The following is a 27,818-nucleotide window of genomic DNA, read 5'->3' as shown; positions in this document are numbered from 1 at the left end:
ATAGGTCCCACCCAACCTGTTACTACTCATTTACCATTTACATACCAGTAGAAGATTTTTGGGTTCCCTTTTATGTTAGCTGCTATTCTATTCTCCTGATCCACTCTATCAAAAACATATTCTCTTTATGCCGCCTTCTAAGGCAGGGACAGATTTGGCAGCAAAGCTTTGCTGTGAATCAACTTTATTGAGACAAAGTAAGAACAATTTTAGTTTTCAGATGAACTATAGCCACAAACTCAGGCAGTGATTAACAACCTAACACGGATTATACTGCCCATGTCAGGAGCTGGACGGTGGAGCACACGACTGGTTTCTGTTGCAGCTTTTGGTCTTCAAGATTTGGTCTTTAAGCTTCTCTCTCTCTCTCTCTCTTTCGTCTTGTTTGTTCAAAAATTCTCTCAGCCGTACAAAGACAAAGACAAGGCATCTTTTATCCTTGCTGCTTTCCAATTAACCCCCTCCCTTTTGCCAATCATCTTTAGCCTCGTGTTAAAGTATGCTTTTCCTAACCAACAAGGATTATTTTGTGACTGCTGCTAATCTTTTGGATTTACGTAGGTAATGCCCTTTGTGTTGACTACTATATCTCCATGCTTTTACATTCTATGGTTCCTTATCTCATTGGGAAACAAATCTAGATTTTATTCTTATAGAAGCTGCTCTCACTGACTGACTTCAAGGTTTCATCATTTTGCTGTAAGTAAGCTTTTTAAAACTTGACATAAAATCCCAGAATCCCTTTACCTTGACATCTCGTCCATACTGTGCCCTATTTCCTAAGTATTCCCACTTACCATACCACAAAGAAGGGTTCTAATAAAATTAAATGCTAGTTTATAATATTAGTTGTTTGTTAAAATCTTATAAGCTATCAGTATTCTGGTTAGTAACCTATTAATCTTACAAGTCGTATTTTCCTCTTCACTTCCCCTCTTAATTTATTGTATTTGGCCTGGTTCTCGCTTGAAGAATTCACATGACATGCACCATACAACCTCTTTTTTTGTTTCATCAGGCCGAAAAGTCAGGCCAACCCCGCCTCAGCCGTTTGGGTCCGCCCTGACTGGATTGTAGGCCCATCGTGCAGCTAATGAGTTGCCATTATGGTTCCTGTCCTGTTGAGAGATGAGAGCCCACCTTCAAGAATTGCCCGCCAATGCTGGGAGTGGTGGCCACTGCTGGGACTGTACCCAACCGAGAGATGCAGTGTTGGGCATCTCCCTTACAGCAAGGTAAGTGAGGTCGGGCATTGCCGGGGCCAGTCAGGCCAGCCCCAGCAAGGGTGGGGTGGGGCGGGGGGGAGGGGTGGGTGCACCCAATTTTCTCACAGCAGATCCCACAAACAGCAATGTGATAATGAGCATATTGTTACGACCGACCGCTCCTGTCAAAGCCCCCAATCAAAATATATGATTCTGATTGTGGTGGGACCAACACACTGTTAATTCAATCCCGTCGCTCCACCGATCAGCTAACATCATTTAAAACTTTCCAAATTAAAAAAAGACCCAGCCAAATTGTATCATCTATTAACCCCTGAATGAGGCTAACCAAACCAGATGTCTTTAAATCAACAAATTAACTCTTTAATTAGAAGAACTAAATTCTTAAACACTATGAAGATATAAACAACATTTAAAAAAGAAAAATTAGAGTCCTTGCAAATTTACAGGCCAATGTTGCTTGAAGTCCTCACAAAATGTTGCTTGAAGTCCTCACAGTCATCCGATGCAGGAAAAAAGGTTCTTCCACAGTAGAACAATCCATAGCCTAACTTCAGCAGTCAGTGATGCTTTCCATCTCTAGCAAATTTCAACAATTAACAACTTGCAAACACTTTCAATAGAATCAATCTGACTTTGGAGTTTTTGAGGGATAAAAGATTGTCACGGTCTAACTTCCCTTTCTTCAATTTAAATTACCAGAGATCTCTGTTTTGGCTAAAAAATTTTTTAGAATTTTGAGGGATAATCACAAACAGACTAAAATCCTCTTTCTTCAGTTTAAATGGTTGAGAGCTGTTTCTTCAGGTGCCCCCACCAGCTGTGTCTGTATGTCTCTGTGTCTGCGTTTTAGAACAAACTGTCTTCAATTAAAAACCAGTTCAAAACTGAATTGTAACAAATGTATCACATGAGACTCACTCTCAGTGGCTGTTTCTATGGACATGAGAATGCACCCTTTGAAGCGCAGTCTCCAGATGGCTGTTTCTAAGGCCATGAAAATGCACCTTCCTATAACTCCTGAGACTTGCTGGTTCTTAAAGCAATAGTTATCCCTTGCAAGCCTTAAAGGCAACCCGCATATTCTGAAAAAAAATACAGGACCATGACAATATAATCTTTTTTAATGATGTTGATTGAGGGATAAATACTGGCCAGGGCACCGGGAGGAACTTCTTCAAAATGGTGCCACGGAATCTTTTATGTCCACTTGCGAGGGCAGACAGGGCCTTGGTTAATGTCTCATTCAAATGACGGAATCGCCAATAGTACAACACTCCCTCATTTCTGCACTGCGAGTATCAGCTTAGATCTTTTGTGCTGACGTTTCTGGAATGAAACTTGACTCTACAACCTTGTGACTCAGAGGTGAGAATGTTACCCACTGAGCTGTGGCTAGCGTCAATGCTTTAAGGCATTAGTTTAGGCAATTTAACCAATCACTTATCAAGGTGTGAATTTTGATGAAACCTGTACAAAAAGCAGTGAAATTTAATTCATCAACTAATGCTGGAGGTTCTTCACATGTGTACTTATTAATGTAACAAAGTGTACTTTCTTGTTGCTGGTGTTATGATTTAGGTAATCTCCAAATGATCAGTTCATAGGAAAATGCATTCTTGCCTGCCTCAAATCCTTGATCATTATTGTATGTTTGGGTCAGTATGGTTCAACAGTCAGGGGTGGTATACTTGAGGTATCAATAACCTGTAGAGGATTAAACTCGTGTGTTGATTTTTTTAAAATCATTACTTTCCTGCTCTATGACCTTTCGTTGGCAGGAGATGTGATTGCATTTTTCCCTCTGGCCCCCAACAATCTGCTTCCAAGAAGTAATTCCATCTTCCTCTTTAAGGAATAATCTAGATTAATTGTATGCGGCAGGATAGTTTTTGCATCTTTAACGGTAAATTTGTAACTGATTGATAAAAACTTCTGAAAGATTTCGGGATCTCCATCCAGTGTCAATAATTTTTCGATACTGGATTGTACTAACATCAACCCATCTGAGGAGTTTTCATAAATGGTCCACAATGACATCTCGTCGTTAATACCCTTTTCTTCACTTAACTCTTTCCTTTGCTCAGCATCTTCCAAGCATTGCCAGATCCAACTGAGACGGCATGGCCAGCAGCTGGCTAAAATAACCCAGGCAGCAATTCGCTGAGGAGGAAAGGAGCTCATTGAAACATTATTTCCCATCATGAGCCTCACCGTAATTGGGATTATGTTTATTATCCTCCTCATCTGCAGGAAGTTCTCTTCAATGTACTCATGGAGATTGCTATTTCTGTCCATTAAGCACTGATAGGCCTCTCGGATCAGATGACCTGAGTTAATTTTCCCATTTCCTTTCTTAGAAGGTTGGTTGTGTCCACTAGAAACATTAATCAGTGGCATGATTTCCGACCTTTCCTGAAACCTGTTCACTTCAAGTTGTTTAGGCAGCTGGGGGCTGTCTTCCATGAGAGCACTCTTGCCTTCCACTACTTGCCGAATAAAGTTGAGTTTGGTCTGAATGTCCATTTTTGGGACAGAAAATGGTAGTGTCACAATCCTGTCAAGGAACTCATAGCCATTGTCTGCGATACCTTTGAGAGTACTAGATTTCTCCACGCAGGCTACAATGATGCTAGGATCAACAGCCAGCACTGAAATAAAAGGAGCGTCTGCATCTGAAAGAAGAATGTTCATAGCATCTAAGACTCCGACAACTTTATCTGGAGTGCACCTGTCAAGGCTCATAATTTCCAGCACCACTCGAATCTTCCTTCGTTCAAAGACTTCCAGGTAATGAATGAAGTTTGTAAGAACTTTAACTTCTTGCTTAACATCGTGCATGAACCCCAGCTGAGCGCTGAAGTCTGTTTTATTCATCAGGCTTTCCATTTTGTCCTTTTGGCTGACTAAAATATTCTTGCCCACCATGATGGAACTTTTCATTGTAAAGAGAGCAGAACATCCAATTAATCCAAAACCAACTCCTTCAACGGCTGCCATGTAATCATTCCCCATCTCACCAATGGAAAAGCCATACAAACAGACGACTAGTGCTAGTACCAGAGCCAGCAATAGAAGAAAACTGAAAATAAGCCATACTGGAATTCCCAGGAGTTTTTTAGGCACCCACTCACAGTTTGAGTCACTTTTTTGAACAGTGCTTTGATGGCCAAGAGCCCTAACAATGCTGGTTGGAATGCATCCAAACTGGTTTTTAATGTTATCACACAATGTGGTTATGAGCCCAGCCCACAACTTTTCACTGCCTGCAAACTCCCACGCACTGAATTGAATGAATATGAATCTGACATTTTTCCGCTTTTCATGCCGTTCTGTCAGTTGAGGCTGGAGGAAAACCAAATGGCACAAAAGGGAAACAAATCCAAGACCAGTAGCTGGCCGAGGCTTCTCCTTGGTCCTCAAAAATTCCTTCTTCTCTCTGCTAAGCACTTCTATTATCATTTGTTCTATAAAAGGATGACATTGTCAACACACATGTTAACTTTTCAAACATAAATTTAACTCTTCGTGTTTAGGGTGACATTTATAAACCTCAGCTAAGAATGTGCACCATCTTTGATTCACAGTTTCTGATCAATATGTGTCAATCCAAGCAAAACTAATCAAACTAATGTCATGCAGGCCCCTACGTGCCAAGAATGAGGCATATTGATTTCGCCACATGGACACTAAATTTCAAATTGTTGCTCAAAAGAAGAGAAGGCCTGTTACAAGGACTGCCAGACTTGGCTGGAAAAAGAACATTTACATACTAACAGACATTGAAGGCAGGGAAGCGCATTCCATTCCCTGCTAAGATGATACAATACACAGAGCCAAGACGTGGTCAGACAGTTAGTCACATGACTAACCTGCTTGGCAACCTGGGGGTTTCTGAATTTTACAGTTTGAACTGAGAGTCTGTAGAAAGCTGTTTGCTCCTGGATTGAAAAGACCTCTCCTTTCTGGCTCGCCACTGCCTCTCCTGTCTGCTCCCATCTCTTTCTCACAAAACTCCAAAACCCACTGAAGACACATGAACCCCAAGAGACAAAAGTCTCCTACAGTGAACAAGGTTTAAGAAGAATACTGGGCCCCAATAAAACACACAATCTACCTACAATCAAGGACTCTACAGTGAGCTCGAAGAACCGTAACAACAACTCTTCAGATATTGCCTCAAACCTTTCCACTTGATTTTTCTTCTGCTCTTTTCTGCTATTTGCATGTGTGTATCACGTATGCATGCTCGCATGGGTGCGTCGTGTATCCGTAGGTGTTAACCAAATTAGAGTTTGGGTTTAAGTTTAATAAATTTCAGCTTTTCTTCTTTAAACCTGAGAAACCTTATTTGTGCTGGTTTGTTTGCCTTATATTTGGAAAGCGGTGATCAAGGATTCACAAAGGGGGAGCTAAAAACACGGTGTGTTTAAAAATTAAACCCTGTTACAGTAAGACCAGATGAAGGCTGAAAGGGAACCCTAGACCTCTTTCTCACCTGGTCATAACAGAAATGTGGGTGCTAGCATCCAGAATTGTACCCACAGACAAACAAGAGAAATTGGAAGCGGAAAGCCAAATTGTTCCCGATCAAAAAGAGCAAGATTTCAATACAGGTTTTCTTGTGGTTGTGTGTGCTAGCATGTCTGCAACTGAAGCTAGTGGTTCCCCAAGCCAGGGTGAAGTAACTTGAGATAAGTTAAAAACATTGTCTATGGAGGAGCTGAGAAAAACAGCTGAGCAGTGTGGAATCACTTGTACATGGCAAGGCGAGGAAGTCTGAACTCCTAAGGCTCGTGGCCATTTTTCCCTTGAATCTGAAGAAGCAGAAACAGGGTTAGAAGCAGACCCAGACAGGGTACTGTAAGCAAAGATACAATTGGAACAAAGGAAACTTGAATTAGCAAACAGGGAAAGAGAAAGAAAGAGACAGGAGAGGGAGAAAGAAAGAGCCTTCCAGAAGGAACGTGAAGAAAATAAAAAGCAGGAGATAGAGAGAGAAAGAATATTCCAGAAAGAATGGGAAGAAAAATAGTTGAAGAGGCTTGAGTTAACTAGGGGGCGACAGAGTAACCCCAGTGAAAGCATGGCCAATATGGAGGAGTGTAATTCAGGGCTGGGTACAGAATTATTAAAACTAGCTCAATTAATTCCAAAATTCAATGAGGAAGATGTAGAAGTATTTTTTGTGTCCTTTGAGAAACTGGCAAGGCAGCTAAAATGGCCAACTGAGATCTGGCCTGTTTTACTGCAAAGCAAGCGAACTGGAATAGCCCATGAGGTTTATTCCCTGTTGCCAGATGAGAGTTCATCAACTTATGAACTGATCAAAAATTCTATCCTCGGGGCATATGAATTAGTATCCAAAGCCTATTGCCAAAAGTTTAGAACCCTCAAGAAGCAAGCTAATCAAACTTATCTGCAGTTTGAAAGAAGTAAGCAGCTGGCTTTTGACCAATGGCTGAGGGCTCTTAAAGTACAGCTCAGCTATGAGGATCTCGGGGAAGTAATTCTGCTAGAGGAATTTAAATACTCTCTCCCTCTCCATAAAGACCCGTGTAGAGGAGCGGCAGGCCCAGAGAGCCCGGCAAGCGGTCATTCTGACCGATGAGTTTGCTTTAATTTCTAAGTCGGTTTCCCAGGGGAGTAACATTCCTAATCACCCCCTTAAATCTGAAAAGGACAAAGGGTGTGAAGGTTATAGGAGCCCAAGCAGTCCTGGGAGAGAAAGGAAAGCAGGACACACAGTGGACCCTCCTCTAGCCAAAAAGGAAGGTGCTCTGAGAAAGAGTGAGACCCGGAGACCTGTGTGCTTCCATTATAATAAAGCAGGGCATTTAAGAGCTGGCTGCTGGAAACTAAAGGGAAAACTGGTAGGGTTAATCAGGGCACACCCACTCAGTGAAGAAGGGAACCTGATGGAAAGCGCAGCAGAATAAGCTGAGGCTTTAACTGCAGTAAGAGTGAGACCCAAGAAGCTTACGGCTGCAAGTGCAGGAAAATTTAATAGGATTCCTGAGAGTTATCAAGGTTTTGTGTCAGAAGGGAAAGTAACCCCTACCCTCGAGTGGGGCAAACAAGCCCATAGTGATTCTCAGGGACACAGGGGCCACTAGATCCCTTTTACTGGGAAAAGGCCTGACCTTTCCCCCAGAGAGTACAGTGAATACCAGAATGGTGGTGAATGGTACTGGAGGGCAGTTTAGTTTAGAGATACAGCACTGAAACAGGCCCTTCGGCCCACCGAGTCTGTGCCGACCATCAACCACCCATTTATACTAATCCTACACTAATCCCATATTCCTACCACATCCCCACCTATCCCTATATTTCCCTACCACCTACCTATACTAGGGGCAATTTATAATGGCCAATTTACCTACCAACCTGCAAGTCTTTGGCTTGTGGGAGGAAACCGGAGCTCCCGGAGGAAACCCACGCAGACACAGGGAGAACTTGCAAACTCCACACAGGTAGTACCCAGAATTGAACCCGGGTCACTGGAGCTGTGCTAACCACTGCGCCACTGTGCCACCCCTGTATGCCTGTACCTGTATGCCTGTACCTGTACACCGGGTGCACCTGGAATGGGACCTAGTTTCAGGACCGGTGACTGTAGGGATTGTCCCGAGTTTGCCTGTGGGCAGGGTTGACCTGCCCCTAGGTAATGATCTGACGGGGGTGAAGATGGTAGCCCCCCCCAGTAGTGACCGCAGGAGATCAGAGAGACAGGGCAGTGGTGGGAGACGGACCCCTACAGTTTTCCTGAATGTGTAGTGGATCAGGCCATGATCAAACTCGCTCCCCCAGAGGAGACTGCATTGGTATTGCAGGCAGATGACCATTACATCTGACTGCCCGAGACTTTCTTTGGAAAGTTAAGAGACCCAGGGAATGAATTAAATGGATTTTCCCCAGCTGAGGCTCAGCGAGCTGACCCAGTATTGCAAGAGTCAGCACAGGCTGCCCAGTCTGAAAGTCAAGAAGAGGGAGTCCCTGATTGCTACTATTCAAAGAATGGGGTACTGATGAGGAAATGGAGTTCTCCTCACAGACCTGAGAGCAAGGAGTGGACAGTAGTTCACCAGTTAGTGGTGCCACATGGCACCGGAGAGAAATATTTAGAGCCCACAAGACTACAGTGGCTGTACATGCTGGTACAAAGCCAGCATTAGACAGTAGTTTGACTGGCCAAAACTCCACAAAAATGTGGTGGAGTACTGCAGGAGTTTCCATATGTGCCAGATTGAGGGGAAGCCCCAACCTACAGTGAAATTTGTACCCCTAAGTCCTGTATCGGTGTTAGGAGGAACCTCCAGCAGAGAACTGGTGAACTGTAAGGGACCCCCACCAAGAACAAAAAGGGACAGGCAGGCAGAAGGCTGGCAAAATGTTAGACAGGGAAGGGCAAAAAGTGACCAAGAGGGCAAGTTAAAGGAAGTTCAGGAGGGATCTCGATGAAAACCCCTCCTGTCCAGTCAGCCAACCCCGAGAAATGTGAAAAATTAGACCCCACGGCCCCCTACATAAATGTAGACTCTAGAAGCACCCACAAGCGTTGCTAACCACATTTTCAGGAACCTACAGAGACAAAGAAATCAATCTAGGGGACAGAGAAACTGTGAGGGTGATGCCCCACCTAATCGAAGTGCCATAGGGGAGTGCAGTAGAGTCTGCACAAATACCTGCAGGCAGGAGTGTCCCAGAGAACAAAGGAAAGATTAACAAAGAATCCTCCCCCACAGTCAGAGGAAAAGGGAACCACCCATCCCCTGAAGTCAAAAGCCTTTGCATGACTCAGCAAAGCACTGAAAGAGAGTTCAGGATGGACCCGCCCACTACTGACTCTCTTGGAAAAAATTCCAATTTAGAGCTAATTAAATCTAACTCGACCCCTTCTCCTTCCCCTCACTTAGCAGACCTCAACAGGAACAAAGACCCTAGGCAATCATGGCAATGGACAAACTGAAGAAAAACTTCCCCAAAGAACCACATGTTTACTGGGATGCCAAAAAGGGGGCAATTAAAGCAGACTGACACCAAGAAAAAACAGACAATTTTAATAAGCTTTAGGATTTATGAATAAATGAGAGAAATGCCTGTTTTTTTTCTGTAGCATATTTTCTCTCAACCAGCTAGTTTCTTTTTTTTCTTCTCAGCCAGCACCGACACGATGGGCTAAACGGCCTCCTTCTGTACCATAATTTTTCTATGGTTCTAACCCTTTTAATGAAATGCGCTTTTCTCAAATTGCATTCCATTCCCCTGAGTGTGGAGGTGTCATGCAGGCCCCCACCTTCCAAGAATGAGGCATATTGATTTTGCCACATGAACATTAATTTCACATTGTTGGTCAGAAGAAGAGAAGGCCTGTTACAAGAACTGCCAGACCTTGGCTGGAAAAAAAACTTTTACATACTAACAGACATTGAAGGCAGGAAAGCGCATTCCATTTCCTGCTAAGATGATACAATACACAGAGTCACATGATTAACCTGCTTGGCCACTTGGGGGTTTCTGAATTGTACAGTTTGAACTGAGAGTCTGCAGAAAGGGTGGCACAGTGGCGCAGTGGTTCAATTCTGGGACCCGGGTTCGATTCTGGGTACTGCCTGTGCGGAGTTTGCAAATTCTCCCTGTGAGCACATGGGTTTTCACCGGGTGCTCCAGTTTTCTCCCACAGCCAAAGACTTGCAGGTGATAGGTAAATTGGCTGTTGTAAATTGCCCCTAGTGTAGGTAGGTGGTAGGGAATATGGGATTACTGTAGGGTTAATATAAATGGGTGGTTGTTGGTCGGCACAGACTCGGTGGGCCGAAGGGCCTGTTTCAGTGCTGTATCTCTAAATAAAAATTAAAAAAATAAAGCTGTTTGCTCCTAGATTGAAAAGGCCTCTCCTGGCTGCTCCCATCTCTTTCTCACGGAACTCCAAAACCCACTGAAGACACATGAACCCCAAGAGACAAAAGTCTCCTACAGTGAACAAGGTTTAAGAAGAATGCTGGGCCCCAACGAAAAGCAAGATCTACCTACAATCAAGGACTCTACAGTGAGCTTGAAAAACCATAATAACAGCTCTTCAGATATTGCCTCAAACTTTTCCACTTGATTTTTCTTCTCTTTTCTATCTCTATTTGCATGTGTGTATTGTGTATGCATGCTAGTGTGGGCACGTTGTGTATCCGTAGGCATTAACAGAATTAGAGTTGAGGTGTAAGTTTAGTAAATGTCAGCTTCTCTTCTTTAAACCTGAGAAACCCTGTTTGTGCTGGTTTCTTTGCCTTATAATTGGAAAGCTGTGAACAAGGATTCACCAAGGGGAAGCTAAAAACACTGTGTGTTTGAAGAGTAAACCCTGTTACAGTAAGACCAGGTGAAGGCTGAAAGGGAACCCTAGACCTCTTTCTCACCTGGTCATAACACTAAGAATAAATTGAACTTTCTGTACTATTAATGCTTAAAATGTCCTTCCATTTGCTAACATCTATAATATTCTGTAGAAAGAAAGAACTTCCATTTATACAGTATCTTTCACAAACCCGGGACATCCCAGTAGCTGAGATCAGCAGCTCAGAGGCATAAGGCAGCTTTTATCAGTATCTATTCCACAATATAGTGGTATGTGTGGAAAACATCTCTCCTATTCTTCTGTGTTTTTTTGAGGCATGCCAATTTTATATTTCTCTGAAATGGCTATATGTAGGAACAGGCCATTCAGCTCTTCACGTCTGCTTCACAATTGAATGAGATCTTGGCACTGCTGGGTGATGGTGACAATAATATTAAATATCACATCATCTGGCAATGTCCAATTGCAAAAGTCAACACCCAGGTAAATGGACTAATGAGGGAAGAACTTGAACACAGGAACATTCATGTTTGTTCAAGTAGTCTGTCACTCTCTCCCTAATGGTACATTCCAGTAACCTCCCAACAATTAATGTTAAATTGATGGATCTGTAGTTACCCTCCCTCCCTTCTTAAATAATAGTGGCATTTGCAATTTTCAAATCAAAAGGCATAATTCCTGAATCTAGAGAGCTTTGGAAAATTATGACTATTTCATCGGCAATTTCCTCACCGATTTTCTTTTACTACCCTGGGGTGGTTTTCGCAATTAACATTTTCTAAAACTTATTTGAAATCCACTAAGTTCCTCCCCTTGGTTTATTTCTATGTTCCCTCATAGCACTGAATGTAGTGTGTATAAGTAAAAAGTTTGCAGACAATACAAAAATTGGCTGTGTGTTTGATAAGAAAGCTGTAGACTGTAGGAAGATATCAATGGACTAGTCAGGTGGGCAGAACAATGGTAAATGGAGTTCAATCCAGAGAAGTGTGAGGTAATGCATTTGGACAAGGCTTCAATGTAGTATTCAATGAATGGCCTGACACTGGGAAGTTCCGAGGAACAAAGGGACCTTGGCGTGTTTGTCCATAGATCTCTGAAGGCAGAAAGGCAGGTTAATAGGGTAGTGAAAAAGGCATATGGGACACTTGCCTTTATCAATCGAGGTATAGATTACAAAAACAGGGAGGTCATGTTGGAGTTGTATAGACCTTTGGTAAGGCCACAGCTGGAGTACTGTGTGCAATTCTGGTCGCCACATTATAGGAAGGTTGTGATTGCATTGGAGGGGGTGCAGAGGCGATTCACCAGGATGTTGCCTGGGATGGAACATTTAAGCTATGAATAGAGGTTGTTTTCGCTGGAGCAGAGAAGACTGAGGGGTGACCTGATTGAGGTGTACAGATTGAGGGGCATGGACAGGGTGGACAGGGAGCAGCTGTTCCCCTTAGTTGAAGGGTCAGTTACGAGGGGACACAAGTTTAAGGTGAGGGGCAGGAGGTTTAAGGGGGATTTGAGGAAGAACCTTTTTACCCAGAGGGTGGTGACGGTCTGGAATGCCCTGCCTGGGAGGGTGGTAGAGGCGGGTTTTCTCACATCCTTTAAAAAGTACCTGGATGAGCACTTGGCCCATCATAACATTCAAGGCTATGGGCCAAGTGCTGGCAAATGAGATTAGGTAGACAGGTCAGGTGTCTTTAATGCATTGGTGCAGACTCGATGGGCTGAAGGGCCTCTTCTGCACTATTATTCTGTGATTCTGTGAAGGCTAACAAAGCAAGGGTCTACCCAATATATGGTAGGATACTGAGAAGTGTAGTAAAACAGCGGGACCTTGGAGTGCCTGTCCACAGATCCCTGAAGGTCATAGGACAGGTAGATAAGGTTGTCAAGAAGGCATAATGGGCACTTGCCTTTATTAGCCGAGGCATAGAATATAGGAGCTGGGTAGTTATGCTGAACTGTCTGAGATATTAGTTAGGTCACAGCTGGAGTACTGCGTGCAGTTCTGATCACTGCACTGTCGGAAAGATATGATTTCACAGGAGAGGGTAGAGAGGAGATTTACGAGGATGTTGGCTGGACTGGAGAATTTTAGTTATGAGGAAAGATTGGATAGACTAAGGTTGTTTTCTTCGGAACAGGGAAGGCTGAGGTGAAACCTAATTGAAATGTATAAAATTATGCGGGATGTAGATAGAGTGGATAGGAAAACCCTATTCCCCTTGGTTGAGGAGTCCATAACCGGGGGGGGGGGGTGGCGGGGGGCATAGATTTAGGATAAGGGGTAGGAGATTTAGACGGGATTTGAGGAACTTTTTTTCACCCAGAGAGTGGTGGGGATCTGGAACTCACTGCCTGAAAGGGTGGAGAGGCAGAAACCCTCAAAACATTTATAAATTACTGGATATGCACTTTAACCGCTGCAACCTATAAGGCTACGCACCCAGAGCTAGAAAGTGGGATTAAGCTGGATGGCAGCTTATTGGCCAGTGCGGACATGATGAGCCAAATGTCTTCCTTCTGTGCTGTGAATTTCTATGATTCTATGATTTACTGGTCTTCTTCCATTATGAAAACAGATACAAAGTACTCATTTAACAACTTTGTCATTTACTTATCCATTATAGTCTCATTGTATCCATCTTAAATAGACCCACATTCCCATTTGCCTCTCTCTTTCTCTTAATATATTTATAAAAACTTTTGCTGAAAGCTTTAATATCCCTTGCAATTTTTTCCATATTCCTTTTGCACCTCTCATTATTTTCGTTGCTACTTTTATAGCTCTCCCAGTCCACTGGATTTCCACTTTTCCTTGGATATGTGTAAGACTTTTCAGTTTCTAACCTAATATGTTGACCATGTTTCCCTAAATGCACAAGTGGAGCCTTTGCCTTTTCGGGGTATGTACTGGTTTTGTATTGTATTAACTACTTCTTTGAATACCTTCCACTGTTTGTTTGTAGGTTTAATCATTAACAGCTTGGCCCAGTTTCTTGTGGTCAATTTATTTCTCACCCCTTCAAAGTTTGGCTTAATTTTTCTTTCTATTCCCCTCTTAAACCTAATATCAAGTTAAATCATATTGTAGTGACTATTTGCAAGCTGCTCTCTTACTGTCAAATTATTAACTAATTCTGGTTCACCACTAAATCCAGTACGGCTTGTTATCTTGCTGGTTCTATAACATATTTTTCTGGCAAACTGTCCTGAATACATTCGTTGAGGCCGAGTATTCTTCTTAAACCTTGTTCATGTAGGAGACTTTTCTCTCTTTGAGCACACTTGTCTTCAGTGGGTCTTTTGTTCCATGAGAAAGAGATGGGAGCAGACAGGAGAGAGATGTTCTCAGTCGAGGAGCAAACAGATTTATGAGTTTTAACCCTATGGCTAGTTCAAATTCAAAAAACTCCTACAGTCAGCCAGTCATGTGACTAAACTGGTCTGACCACGTCTGTTTGTGTATTTGGCCATCTTAATAGTAAACCTGGAATGCTTCAATGTCTGGTAATCAAAAGTCCATTGTGGATTAAATTGGAGCAGGGAATAGCCCCTTTGTCCTTGAAGTAGAGTCATAGAGAGATACAGCACTGAAACAGGCCCTTCGGCCCACCGAGTCTGTGCTGACCAACAACCACCCATTTATACTAATCCTACATTAATCCCATATTCCCTACCACATTCCCACTATTCTCCTTCCACCTACCTACACTAGGGGCAATTTACCTATCAACCTGCAAGTCTTTGGCTGTGGGAGGAAACCGGAGCACCCAAAGGAAACCCATGCGGTCGCAGGGAGAACTTGCAAACTCCACACAGGTAGTACCCAGAACTGAACCTGGGTTGCTGGAGCAATGCGGTGCTAACCACTGCGCCACTGTGCTGCCCTATCTATACTGTCTGTTGATATGCGATTGTCTCTCTCGAGCCAATGTCTCCAATTGTTTTTTAAAATAAGTTCTTTCTTCAACAACAGTTTAAAATCAATGTTCATGTGGAAAAATTAATTTTCCTCATTCTTAGCAGTTAGAGGGCTTGCCTGATTCCTCTTCTTGATTAGTTTTAGAGGATCTCTCACTAATTCAAAGGGACTAAAGCCAGTGGACTCATTAGGTGAGTCTCTGGTGGCAAACAGAAGAAATCCCAGCCCTTTGTCCCCCAGTCATGGGGGCACTCATAGCAGTTTGCCCTGATCATTGTCTTTAGGGTCTGGTGGTACTGCTCCAAAGCCCTTTGTGACTGTGGATGGTAGGCTGAGGACTTTAGCTGGGTTATGCCCACATTACCCATGATCTTTTGAAAAATACTGGACATAAAATTTGTGCCCTGATCCGACTGGGTCGTATGCCTGACACCAGACTCCCAAAGCAGTTGTTCTACTGAGAACTTGGTCGCAACAGGAGACTCCCAGGAGGACAGCAGAAAGGCTTTAGAGATGTCCTCAAAGCACTCCTGAAGAGATCAAACATGTCGACTCTTGGGAGTCCGACTCATGACTGTCCTAGATGGAGAAAGCTCATTCCAGAATGCATCATACGCTTCGAGGGACTTTGCTGGGAACATGTGGAGGTGAAGTTGAGGCATCGGAGGGAATGCACAAACCTCCAAACTACTCATCTAACTGACCCTTTAAGCACCACCTGCCCCTCATGTGGCAGATCATGCATTGGACTTATCAGCCATCTCTGAATCCATCGAATTGGAGTGGAGGCAAGTCATCCTCGATCCCGAGGGACTGCCGAAGAAGAAGACTGAATGAGCAAAAAATTTCTTCCAATTAAATATTGGCAAGACTGAAACCATTGTTTTTGGTTCCCATTCAAAACTCCATTCCCTAGCTACCAACTCCATCCCTCTCCCTGGCAACAATCTGAGATTAAGCCAGTCTGTTCGCAACCATGGTGTCACATTTGACCCCGAGATGAGCTTCCTACTTCATATTTGTGCATTCGCTAAGACTGCCTATTTCCACCTCTGAAATATCACCTGACGTTGCCCGTCTCAGCACATCTGCTGCTGAAAGCCTCATTCATGCTTTCGTTACCTCTAGACTTGACTACCTCACGCATTCCTGGCTTGTCTCCCACATTCTACTCTCCGTAAACTTGACATCATCCAAAACTCTGCTCTCCCTATCTTAACTCACACTAGGTCCCATCCCTGTGTTCACTGACCTACATTGGCTTCTGGTCAAGCAAAGTCTTGATTTTAAATTTCTCAACCTTGTTTTCAAATCCCACCCCGCCCCCCCGTAGTCTCGTCCCTCCCTATCTCTGTAATCTCCTCCAGCCACACAATGCTCTGAAATATCTGTGCTACTGTAATTCTGGCTTCTGGTGTATCTCTGATTTTAATCATTTCACCATTGGTGGCCACACCTTCAGCTGCCTCAGACCTCAAGCTCTGGAATACCATCCCGACACCTCTCTTCCTCCTTTAAGATGCTCCTTAAAATCTACCTCTTTGACCAAGCTTTTGGTCATCTAACCTAATAACTACTTTTGTGACTCAATGTCATACTTAGTATAATGCTCCTGGAAAGTACCTTGGAACGTTTCATTACATTAAAGGCTCTGTATAAATATAAGTTGTTGGTAACTGTAGTGGTAATATTGGGAATGGCATTAAACAAGAAATTAGAGATGCATGCGATATGGGTGACTTTAATCTGCATATAGATTGGGCAAATCAAATTAGTCACAGTACCGTAGAGGAGGAATTCTTGGAGTGGAAACGGGATGGTTTTCTGGACCAATACGTTGAGGAACCAACTAGAGAACAGGCCATCCTAGACTGGGTATTGTGTAATGAGAGAGGAATAATTGACATTCTAGTGGTGCGAGACCCCTTGGGGACGAGCAACCATAATATGATAGAATTCTTTATCAAGATGGAGAGTGACGTAGTTGATTCTGAGACTAGGGTCCTGAATCTTAGTAAAGGAAACTACGATGGTATGAGGCGCGAGTTGGCCATGACGGATTGGGAAACGTTACTTAAAGGGATGACGGTGCATAGGCAATGGCAAACATTTAAAGAGCGCATGGATGAACTGCAGCAATTGTTTATCCCTGTCTGGCACCAAAGTACAACGGGAAAGGTAGCCAAACCAAGGCTTACAAGGGAAATTAGAGATAGCACTCGATCCAAGGAAGAGGCATATAAATTTTTCAGAAAAAACAACGGACCTGAAGATTGGGAGCAGTTTCGAATTCAGCCAAGGAGGACCATGGGATTGATTAAGAAAGGGAAAATAGAGTATGAGAGCAAGCTTGCGGGGAACATAAAAACTGACTCTAAAAGTTTATATAGGTATGTGAAGAGAAAAAGATTGGTGAAGACAAATGTAGGCTCCTTACAGTCAGAAACGGGGGAATTTATTATGGGGAACAAAGAAATGGCAGACCAACTAAATACGTACTTTGGTTCTGTCTTCACAAAGGAGGACACAAATATCATACCAGAAATGTTGGGGAACACAGGGCTTAGTGAGGGATGAAACTGAAAGAAATCAGTATTAGTAGAGAAATGGTGTTGGGGAAATTGATGGGACTGAAGGCTGATAAATCCCCAGGGGCTGATGGTATGCATCCCAGAGTACTTAAGGAAGTGGCCCTAGAAGTAGTGGATGCATTGGTGGTCATCTTCCAAGATTCTGTAGACTCTGGAATAGTTCCTGCAGATTGGAGGGTAGCTAATATAACCCCACTATTTAAAAAGGGAGGTAGAGAAAAGCAGGGAATTATAGACAAGTCAGCTTGACGTCAGTAGTGGGGAAAATTCTAGAGTCCATTATCAAAGATTTTATAGCAGAGCACTTAGAGAACAGTGATAGAATCGAGCAGTCAGCATGGATTTACAAAAGGGAAATCATGCTGGAAAAATCTACTAGAATTCTTTGAGGATGTAACTAGTAGAGTTGATGAGGGCGACCCAGTGGATGTGGTTTATTTGGACTTTCAGAAGGCTTTAGACAAAGTCCCACATAAGAGATTAGCATGTAAAATTAAGGCGCATGGGATTGGGGATCGTGTATTGCAATGGGTAGAAAATTGGTTAGCAGACAGGAAACGAACAGTCGGGATAAATGAGTCTTTTTCCGAATGGCAGGCAGTGACTAGTGGGGTACCGCAGGGATCGGTGCTAGGACCCCAGCTATTCACAATATACATTAATAATTTAGATGAGGGAACTAAATGTAATATCTCCAGATTTGCAGATGACACAAAACTGGATGGGAGGGAGAGTTGTGAGGAGGAAGCAGAGAGGCTTCAGGGTGATTTGGACAAGTTGAGTGAGTGGGCTAATGCATGGCAGATGCAGTATAATGTGGATAAATGTGAGGTTATCCACTTTGGTAGCAAAAACAGGAAGGCAGATTATTATCTGAACAGCTATAAACTGAGAGGGGGAAATATGCAGTGAGATCTGAGTGTTCTCGTACACCAGTCGCTGAAGACAAGCATGCAGGTGCAACAGGCGATAAAAAAGGCAAATGGTATGTTGGCCTTCATAGCGAGAGGATTCGAGTACAGGAGCAGGGATGTCTTGCTGCAATTTTCAAGGCCTTGGTGAGGCCACACCTGGAATATTGTGTGCAGTTTTGGTCTCCTTATCTGAGGAAGGATGTTCTTGCTACAGTGGGAGTGCAGCGAAGGTCTACCAGACTGATTCCTGGGATGGCGGGACTGACGTATAAGGAGAGATTATGTCAGTCAGGATTACATTTGCTCGAGTTCAGAAGAGTGAGGGGGGATCTCATAGAAACCTATAAAATTCTAACGGGGCTTGACAGGGTAGATGCAAGAAGGATGTTCCCGATGGTGGGGGAGTCCAGAACCAGGGGTCATAGTCTAAGGATATGGGGTAAACCTTTCAGGACTGAGATGAAGAGAAATCTCTTCACCCAGAGAGTGGTGAGCCTGTGGAATTCACTACCACAGAAAGCAGTTGAGGCCAAAACATTGTATGTTTTCAAGAAGGAGTTAGATATAGCTCTTGGGTCTAAAGGGATCAAAGGGTATGGGGCGAAAGCGGGAACAGGTTACTGAGTTGGATGATCAGCCATGATCATAATGAATGGCGGAGCAGGCTCAAAGGGCTGAATGGCCTGCTCCTGCTCCTATTTTCTATGTAAAATGGTATTGAGAATCAGGAATAAATTTTGGGATTATCTCTGTACAGTAAGTGGCATCCAACATGGTTTCAGAAGGGGGTAATGTACTTGACCAACCTCTTGGCTTTTTTGAGGAAGTAGAAGCCCAAGTACACACTGAAACACCTTATGGCGTGGTGTACCGAAATTTCCAGCAAGCCTTCAGTAAAGTTTTACATGAAAGTAGTGTGCGTGAGTAGCCACACAAGATAAAATAGTGATGTAGCATATATATATATATATATATATATATATATATATATATATATATATTAAACTAACTCTGTAGTAGTTGTATGGGTTAATCAGTTGCCTGGATGTTGCAACACATGGAATATAACAATAGTTTATATGAAGAAATGGGAAAGGAATGTTGACAAACTGACTCGACACCAGATAGTCTGGATATTAGAAGGGGAGTGTAAAGCATAAATAGAGCTGTCATAAAATATGTCAAGTCGACAAAAAAGTTAGAAGACCATGTCTGACTGGTATGGTAACTCAATTAATAGGAAAAGCTACAAAGATTGATGGCATTGCACAAGCAGTATAAGAAGAATGGCACATTTCAAGGTGGAGGGATTAGTGAATGTATCTGTGCATTTTAGATGCAAAAGCGCCATATTAGGGAGATGTGATTAACCCCATTAGCACACACAGGAGCCCCACAGGGATTCTATCTCGCCATGCTGAGCCTCGTGTGAGCAGTCATGACAGCATGCTTGTTAGAAGATTTTAAAATGGTTTCATTGGTCCAAGTATCAACATGCATGGCCTTAGCATTTTATCCAGAGAGCTAGCGTAGAGGAAAGGGGAAAGAATGAACAAAGACAGTTTAGAAACTCAGAAGACAGAGAATGATAAATATCCAGGCCAAGAGACAGCCCATACCAAGATAAGGGGAAGTTGCGAAATGCATACTGCATATGAAAAAAACCTGCAAGATTACTTGGCCTAAGCATTTAAAGAATCAAAAACAAAGTTTGTCGAACAGACATAAAGGGTGAAAAATTGGAAGCGAGGTATACGTTGTGTGTAGACACAAGTTAGCCGAATAGTGGAAGAGCAGGACATGTTTCTCTTACAGGTCAAAGAGGGAGAAATTTGTTTGCACACACAGACTACTTCAATTCCCTGGGGGTAGGCAGTGCCACAGGCTGATAACTGTGCAGTCCGCGCGGTGTTTTTCAGTGATATTAATGGAGAACGTGGTGCGGCCCATAGTGCTGCCTGCCCCCAGGGAATCGACATTAATCTGTATAGTGCTGCTAGAAATGGTGCTACACAAGCAAACTTTTCCTCCTACAAGTCTGAACAAATCCTTGTGGCAAAATAAACAGGTTAGAGTCATAGAATCATTTACGGCACACAAGGAGGCCATTCAGCCCATCAGGTCCATGCTGCCTCTCCACTGAGCTATCCAGTCAGTCCCACTTCCCACTCGATCCCTCTAGCCCTGTAAGTTTAATTCCTTCAAGTGGCCATCCAATTTCCTTTTGAAGTCATTGATTGTCTCCGCTTCCACCACCCTTGCAGGCAGCGAGTTCCAGTTCATTACCAACCAATTGCTCGCCATTTAACGTAATACTGTACGACAATACTGTTATTAATCAATGTATATTAAAGCTTGTTGTTTAAAACCTGAATCTGAGTGGAGGTTATTGTTTCTGTCAGGAGTAACAACCCTTTGTTATAACCTTAACCACATAAGTTCTACTCAGAACGCTTATGATGCCCAATGAGTCCATGGCACAAGTTACTTCCAGTATCAGTCTCATGGGCATTGCATGTGATGCGTTGTAGCACTCATTTGACAAATAAAGAATATTAATCAGACATCTCGGTGTTTCCTAGGCCTCGAACTTGCATTAAGGACAAGGATAAATCACTCTCTTATAAAACAAACAGACTGGGTATGTAAGTTGAAGTCTTGAGATGGATAAGAGATTACTGAAACTATTCTTTCTGTCCCAGTGATTTGGGTGAAAACGTCAAAACAGAGTGAACTTACTTTGTACGTTGTGCAGAAGGCGATTGATTCCAGATCCCCAGGGTGCATATAACCCTACTGTCATGGGGGTGGGAACGTAGCACAGGGCTTTACCAAGGCAGCGTGCATAAATGTCGTACTCTGTTTGACCTGAGAAAATCAATGCAGTAAAAGGAGTAATTCATTGACCTATTTTGATTTTTAACCAGCAGTTCAGCAAAACCCTTATAACTGGGTCATCCCCTTTTTGTTCCCTCATGATTCATCCTGCTGTGCGCTGCAAAATGTTGCCACCAGGGCTCTTCGGACCTCCTCCCCACTACACTCAGCCAGGATTTTGAGGGAGCCCAGTTCTGGTGGCCACATTAGTTTCTCCTCTAGCCATGGACTTGATTCAACCAACACCCATTTTCAGAACATTAGCTTGTAATTCCACCTTTATTATCATAAGTAGAAATCTCATTGTTACTCTGTGTGTTTCTAAATGAAAACTGTTGTTGAAGCAGAATCCATAAGTATATCTAAAAGAAAATTAGCTAGTTGCTTGAAAATGAGGAATGTCGAACGGTATACGGAGTGAGCAGAAGAGTGGGATTAGACTGGGTAAAATAATAAAGGGTATGGGAGGGAGCAGGAGAGTGGGATTAGGCTAGGTAGGATATTAAAGGGTATGGAGAGTGAGTAGGAGAGTAGGATTATACTGGGTGGCTTCAACAACAAAAGATCACAAAATAATTACAGATGAGGAAGGCCATTCTTAATTCATCCACATTTACAGCATTCTGAATGATTCAATGACGTCCACTTTCATTACTCTATCTGGAATGGAGATGAATGATGAACAATAATCACATTTGGAACAATCTAAAGTAAAAGTTTTAGCATTTTAGATTTGTGAGAGACATGATAAAAATGAAATTACCTGCACAGCTAATATTTTAGCTGAAGGAACTTGCGGTTACTGAAGTTAGACACACAAAGGAGAATTCATTTGCATCACAACAGCAGTAAATTGACTGACCAACCTAATGCAAAAAAAATTGTGTTATTTGAGGCAGACTTAAAACATTTTCTTACCACTGTTTTCACTGTTGGACATCTTAGTTTCTGCTGCTTTCAGTAGAGATAAGCAAAGGCAAATGCTAATGATGGTTATAGATAACTTCTGTAACATGAGAGTGCTTGTATTCTGCTGCTACGGGTATTTATGTAATTTGCCATCAGCTGACAAAGACTCCAGCGATAGAAAAGAAGGTGGTTCCGTGCAGGTTTCGGATAGGACATACTTAGTGCAGGGGCGTATTTTCCCCAGGGGATTCTCACGTTCAGCTGCATTCTCACCTTGACATCCTTCCTAAAGTGTAGTTCCCAGAACTGAACACAATATTCCAGCTGTGGTCTAAGCAGTGGTTTATAAATGATTAGCAGAACTTCCTTGTTTTTGTACTTATTCCTATATTAATAAAATCAAGGATGCCATATGCTTTTTTAACAGCCTTCTAAACTTGGCCTGTCACGTCAAATATCTGAGTACATCCACTCCCGGGTCTCTGTTCCTGCATCCGCTCTTGGGCCAGACTTTGCAGTGCCAGTAGCAGCAACACATTCAGCATTACGTTGCTACTGGATTTTGGAGAGACTCCACAACTCCCGGGGCGTGTAGTGCGCTAATCCAAATATTGCGGTGGACCAAACAACACTATTCCTGAGGGTTCACTACTTCACAGAATCAGCAGAATTGTTACAACACAGAAAGAGGCCATTGGGCTCATTGTGTCTGCACTGGCTCTTTGAGTGAGCAATTCATTTAGTGCCATTCATCCGCCTTCTCCCCAAACCGTGTACATTCCTTTCTGGTAACTATCTAATTCGCTTTAGAATGCTTTGACTGAACCTGCTTCCACCACATTCTCTGGCAGTGCATTCCAAATCCTTCCCACTCGTTGCATGAAAAAGTTTTTCCTCATGTCGCCATTGCTTCTTTTGCCAGTTACCATAATTCTCTCGTTCTTGATCCTTTCACGAGTGGGAGCAGTTTCTCCCTGTCTACTCTGTCCAGGACCCTCATGATTTTGAATACCTCTATCAAATGCCAAGGAAGGAACTTGTGTGAGTTTGGCCTAATTACTATTAATTCCAAATTAATTGCACTTTTAAATTTTACACCAGCATTTTCAGACATCGGGGCCTCCTCTCAATTTGTGAATAATTAACGAGAGGCCGTCATCATTTTAAAAGTTAAAATTCCTGTTTCTACTCATTAAAAGGGTACTTACATAGTTATGTACAAGCCCTAAGTTTTGGTGTTGAGTTGAATGAGCAATTAATGTGCAAATGAAGCAAGTTCTTAAAATAAATGGGAGGTTAAGGGCAAGATGCTGTTTTTGCAAAGCAAATGGTGGGGCAGAGTAAATCAACCAGCAAGTTCTGGTGCTTCACAATTCACAGTGTATCTCTTAATCCCTGAATTTACTGGTTGATTTGTGCATAAATAACAGTGCAGCAAGATTTGACCCAATGTCTTATGAACAAAGTGCAACAGTAATTTAAGATGAAAAAAAAACATAATTTAAGCACTTAAGCATCTTAAGGTATCTTCAAGGAACAAAGTCTAAAATCTGTCAAAAGGCTGTGTCAGGAAGCTATAACAGGCAGCAGGTGTGTAACATTGCATGAATGATTTCACTGCAGGGTTAATCTACCTTCAACTAGCTTTACAATTCATGTTGCTTAATATAGACAAAGCTTCCCTAGAATTTTCCAATGTGCAATGATTATGAGGTCGGATCCCCACCTACTTTTGTCTTTAATTTTCCCACTCCTCCCTCCCTGCAGCCTTTCTCTCCTGCAGGTGTTGACTAAACCACAACACATTGTGGTACAACACAAAAGGACTTTTGTGATTTAATTATGCCAGCTGAGGATACACAATGAATTACCAGCTTAATATGCTCAAAGAATGTAGCAAGACATTGGTCGCAAAATAGCGGCTGAATCACTTGCGGCCAGTTTTAATACTTCCCTTAATAAACATACACATGCCTTTAGTTTGCAGTCTATTATTACAACAAAACATCCTAACAGCACTGTGGGTGTACCTATACCACAACTGCAGAAGTTCAAGAAGGCAGCTCACCTCCACCTTCTCAAGGGCAGTTAAGGATGGGCAATAAGTGCTGGCTCAGCCAGCGACACCCATATCTCATGAACGAATAAAAAAATTCAAAGGCCCAGCAAAACTACATTTAAGTTGTATAAAAGCAAAATACTATGGATGCTGGAAATCTGAAATAAAAACAAGAAATGCTGGAAATACGCAGCAGGTCTGGCAGCATCTGTGGAGAGAGAAGCAGAGTTAACGTTTCAGGTCAGTGACCCTTCAGAACTGGCAGATATAAGAATTTTTTTCTTTTTTGTGTTTATTTTATTTTAGTTTGTTCAGTTTGTTTCTACTGTGCCTACCCACTGTTTTTAATCATGTTTGTGCTTGTCGCTGCTCAATTTTCAGTCCATTAACACCCTATCTGTACTAATGCCTTGTCTTTCAGCACACCATCAACATATTGTTTGCCTTTGCTTCATGACCTTCTGGTCAGCTATTCTGTGACCTTGTCCTATCAACACCTCTTTTGTTATCTCTTTTCTCACCCCCTGCTTTACTTGCTTAAATGTTTTACATTTCTTATATGTGCCAGTTCTAAAGAAGGGTCACTGACCCTGAAACTTTAACTCTGCTTCTCTCTCCATAGATGCTGCCACACCTGCTGAGTATTTCCAGCGTTTCTTGTTAACATTTAAATTGTTCCCTGCAAATCTAAACTGGCAGTCTTGAGCACATTGCATGCTATCTCACCATACTCCAACTCTTTGTTTAGAATGTAAAGTAATTGAAACAGGGAAGACCATGCAAGTTTAACTTCTTGATTTGCTCACGTGCAATCAGTTCCACAAAAAGTTAGAATGTTCAAAGTAAACTAGTCACTACAACAGTGAAGTGCAATGAAAAAAAACAGCCAAAGCAAGTGTTTTAGCACTGGCACACATCACTGAAATTAAACAGCACAGATTAACTTTTTTAACTACTGAATGTCTTCTGAAACTTTCACATTTGTTAACTGCTAAAAATTATGCCTATGTGGTGTGCCGTGATTTTCAGGGTGCTAGCACAGGAACATAGGAGCAGGCGTAGGCCATTCAGTCCATCAAGTCTGCCCTGCCATTCAATATGATCATGGCTGATCATCCACTTCAATGCCTTTTCCACACACTATCCCCATATCCCTTTATGTCATTGGTATTTAGAAATCTGTCAATCTCTGCTTTAAATATACTCAATGACTGAGCTTCCACAGCCCTCTGGGGTAGAAAATTCCAAAGACTCACAACCATCTGAGTAAAGAAATTTCTCCTCATCTCTCTCCTAAGTGGCTTCCTCCTTATTATGAAATTGTGTTCCCCAGTTCTAGACTCCCCAACCAGGGGAAACATCTTATCTGCATCTACCCTGTCTATGCCTTTACGTATTTTGTAAGTTTCGATGAAATCACCACTCATTCTTCAAAGCCCTAGAGAATACAGGCTAGGTTTCCCCAGTATCTCTTCATAGGACATTCCGGCCATCCTGAGAACAAGTCTGGTGAACCTTCGAAAACAAAAGCAAAATACTGCAGATGCTGGAAATCCAGTAAAACCAAAAAGTGCTGGAAATACTCATCAGGCCTGGCAGCATCTGTGGAGAGAGAAGCAAAGTTACCAGTCTTGATGAAAGGTCACTGACCTGAAACGTTAACTCTGCTTCTCTCTCCACAGATGCTGCCAGATCTGCTGAGTATTTATTTCTGGTGAGCCTTCATTGCACTTCCTCTATCCTTCTTAAGGTACAGGGACCAAAACTACACACAGTACTGCAGGTACGGTCTAACCAAGCTTCTATACAATTGAAGCAAGACTTTGCTACTCCTGTACACAAATCCTCTTGCGATAAAGGCTAACATACCATTAGTTTTCTTAATTGCTTGCTGCACCTGCATGTTAGCTTTCAGTGACTTATTGACGAGGACACCCAGGTCCCTTTGTACATCTTTCTAATCTCATACCATTTAAGAAATTCTCTGCACATCTGTTCCTCCGACCAAAATGGATAACCTCACATTTTTCCACATTATACGCCATCTACCACATTCTTGTTGACTCACCAAGGCTGTCCAAATCCCTTGAAGCCGTTTTGCATCTTCCTCACAACACACATTCCTATCTAGTTTTGTGTCATCTGCAAACATGGAAATATTATGTTTGGTCCCCACATCCAAATCATTGATATATATTGTGAACAGCTGGGGCCCAAGTACTGATCATTGCGGTACCCCAGCCTGACAATGCAAGAATGATCCGTTTATTCCTTTTCTCTTTTTACTGTCTGTCAACCAATCTTTAATCCATGCCAGTATATTACCTCCTATCCCATGTGTTTTAATTTTGCTAACCAACCTCCTGTGGGGGACTTTATCAAAAGACTTCTGAAAATCCAAGTATACTACAGTCACCCACTCCCCTTTATCAATTCTATTAGTAACATCCTCAAAAGCTCCAACAGGTTCATCAAGCATGATTTCTCATTCATATTAGAATTAGAATTAGAACATTACAGCGCAGTACAGGCCCTTTGGCCCTCGATGTTGCGCCGACCTGTGAAACCATCTGACCTACACTATTCCATTTTCATCCATATGTCTATCCAATGACCACTTAAATGCCCTTAAAGTTGGCGAGTCTACTACTTTTGCAGGCAGGGCGTTCCACGCCCCTACTACTCTCTGAGTAAAGAAACTACCTCTGACATCTGTCCTATATCTATCACCCCTCAACTTAAAGCTATGTCCCCTCGTGTTTGCCATCACCAGCCGAGGAAAAAGACTCTCACTATCCACCCTATCTAACCCTCTGATTATCTTATATGTCTCTATTAAGTCACCTCTCCTCCTCCTTCTCTCCAACGAAAACAACCTCAAGTCCCTCAGCCTTTCCTCGTAAGACCTTCCCTCCATACCAGGCAACATCCTAGTAAATCTCCTCTGCACCCTTTCCAAAGCTTCCACATCCTTCCTATAATGCGGTGACCAGAACTGCATGCAATACTCCAGGTGCGGTCTCACCAGAGTTTTGTACAGCTGCAGCATGACATCATGGCTCCGAAACTCGATCCCCCTACTAATAAAAGCTAACACACCATATGCCTTCTTAACAGCCTTATTAACCTGGGTAGCAACCTTTAGGGATTTATGCACCTGGACACCAAGATCTCTCTGTTCATCTACACTACCAAGAATCTTCCCATTAGCCCAGTACTCTGCATTCCTGTTACTCCTTCCAAAGTGAATCACCTCGCACTTTTCCGCATTAAACTCCATTTGCCATCTCTCAGCCCAGCTCTGCAGCCTATCTATGACCCTCTGTACCCTACAACATCCTTCGGCACTATCCACAACTCCACCGACCTTAGTGTCATCCGCAAATTTACTAACCCACCCTTCTACACCCTCTTCCAGGTCATTTATAAAAATGACAAACAGCAGTGGCCCCAAAACAGATCCTTGCGGTACACCACTAGTAACTAAACTCCAGGATGAACATTTGCCATCAACCACCACCCTCTGTCTTCTTTCAGCTAGCCAATTTCTGATCCAAAGCTCTAAATCACCTTCAACCCCATACTTCCGTATTTTCTGCAATAGCCTACCATGGGGAACCTTATCAAACGCCTTACTGAAATCCATATACACCACATCCACTGCTTTACCCTCATCCACCTGTTTGGTCACCTTCTCGAAAAACTCAATAAGGTTTGTGAGGCACAACCTACCCATCACAAAACCGTGCTGACTATCGCTAATGAACTTATTCTTTTCAAGATGATTATAAATCCTGTCTCTTATAACCTTTTCCAACATTTTACCCACAACCGAAGTAAGGCTCACAGGTCTATAATTACCAGGGCTGTCTCTACTCCCCTTCTTGAACAAGGGGACAACATTTGCTATCCTCCAGTCTTCCGGCACTATTCCTGTCGATAATGACGACATAAAGATCAAGGACAAA

General features: G+C 42.7%; 1 protein-coding gene across 1 annotated transcript; it reads right to left on the bottom strand.

The window, feature by feature from the left end:
- Positions 1-2,987: 2,987 nt before the first annotated feature.
- Positions 2,988-25,953, bottom strand: nkpd1 (NTPase, KAP family P-loop domain containing 1). Its single transcript, XM_068019229.1, has 5 exons — positions 25,919-25,953; positions 22,047-22,176; positions 21,801-21,918; positions 20,745-20,873; positions 2,988-4,693 (listed from the first exon to the last, which is right to left on the bottom strand). The coding sequence occupies exons 1-5, from the start codon at positions 25,951-25,953 to the stop codon at positions 2,988-2,990; spliced, it is 2,118 nt and encodes a 705-aa protein (XP_067875330.1).
- Between the last annotated feature and the right edge of the window lie 1,865 nt (positions 25,954-27,818).

Source organism: Heterodontus francisci, chromosome 40 (genome assembly GCF_036365525.1).
Source record: "Heterodontus francisci isolate sHetFra1 chromosome 40, sHetFra1.hap1, whole genome shotgun sequence".
Classification (NCBI taxonomy): domain Eukaryota; kingdom Metazoa; phylum Chordata; class Chondrichthyes; order Heterodontiformes; family Heterodontidae; genus Heterodontus; species Heterodontus francisci.
This window is presented reverse-complemented; position numbering and strand designations above follow the sequence as displayed.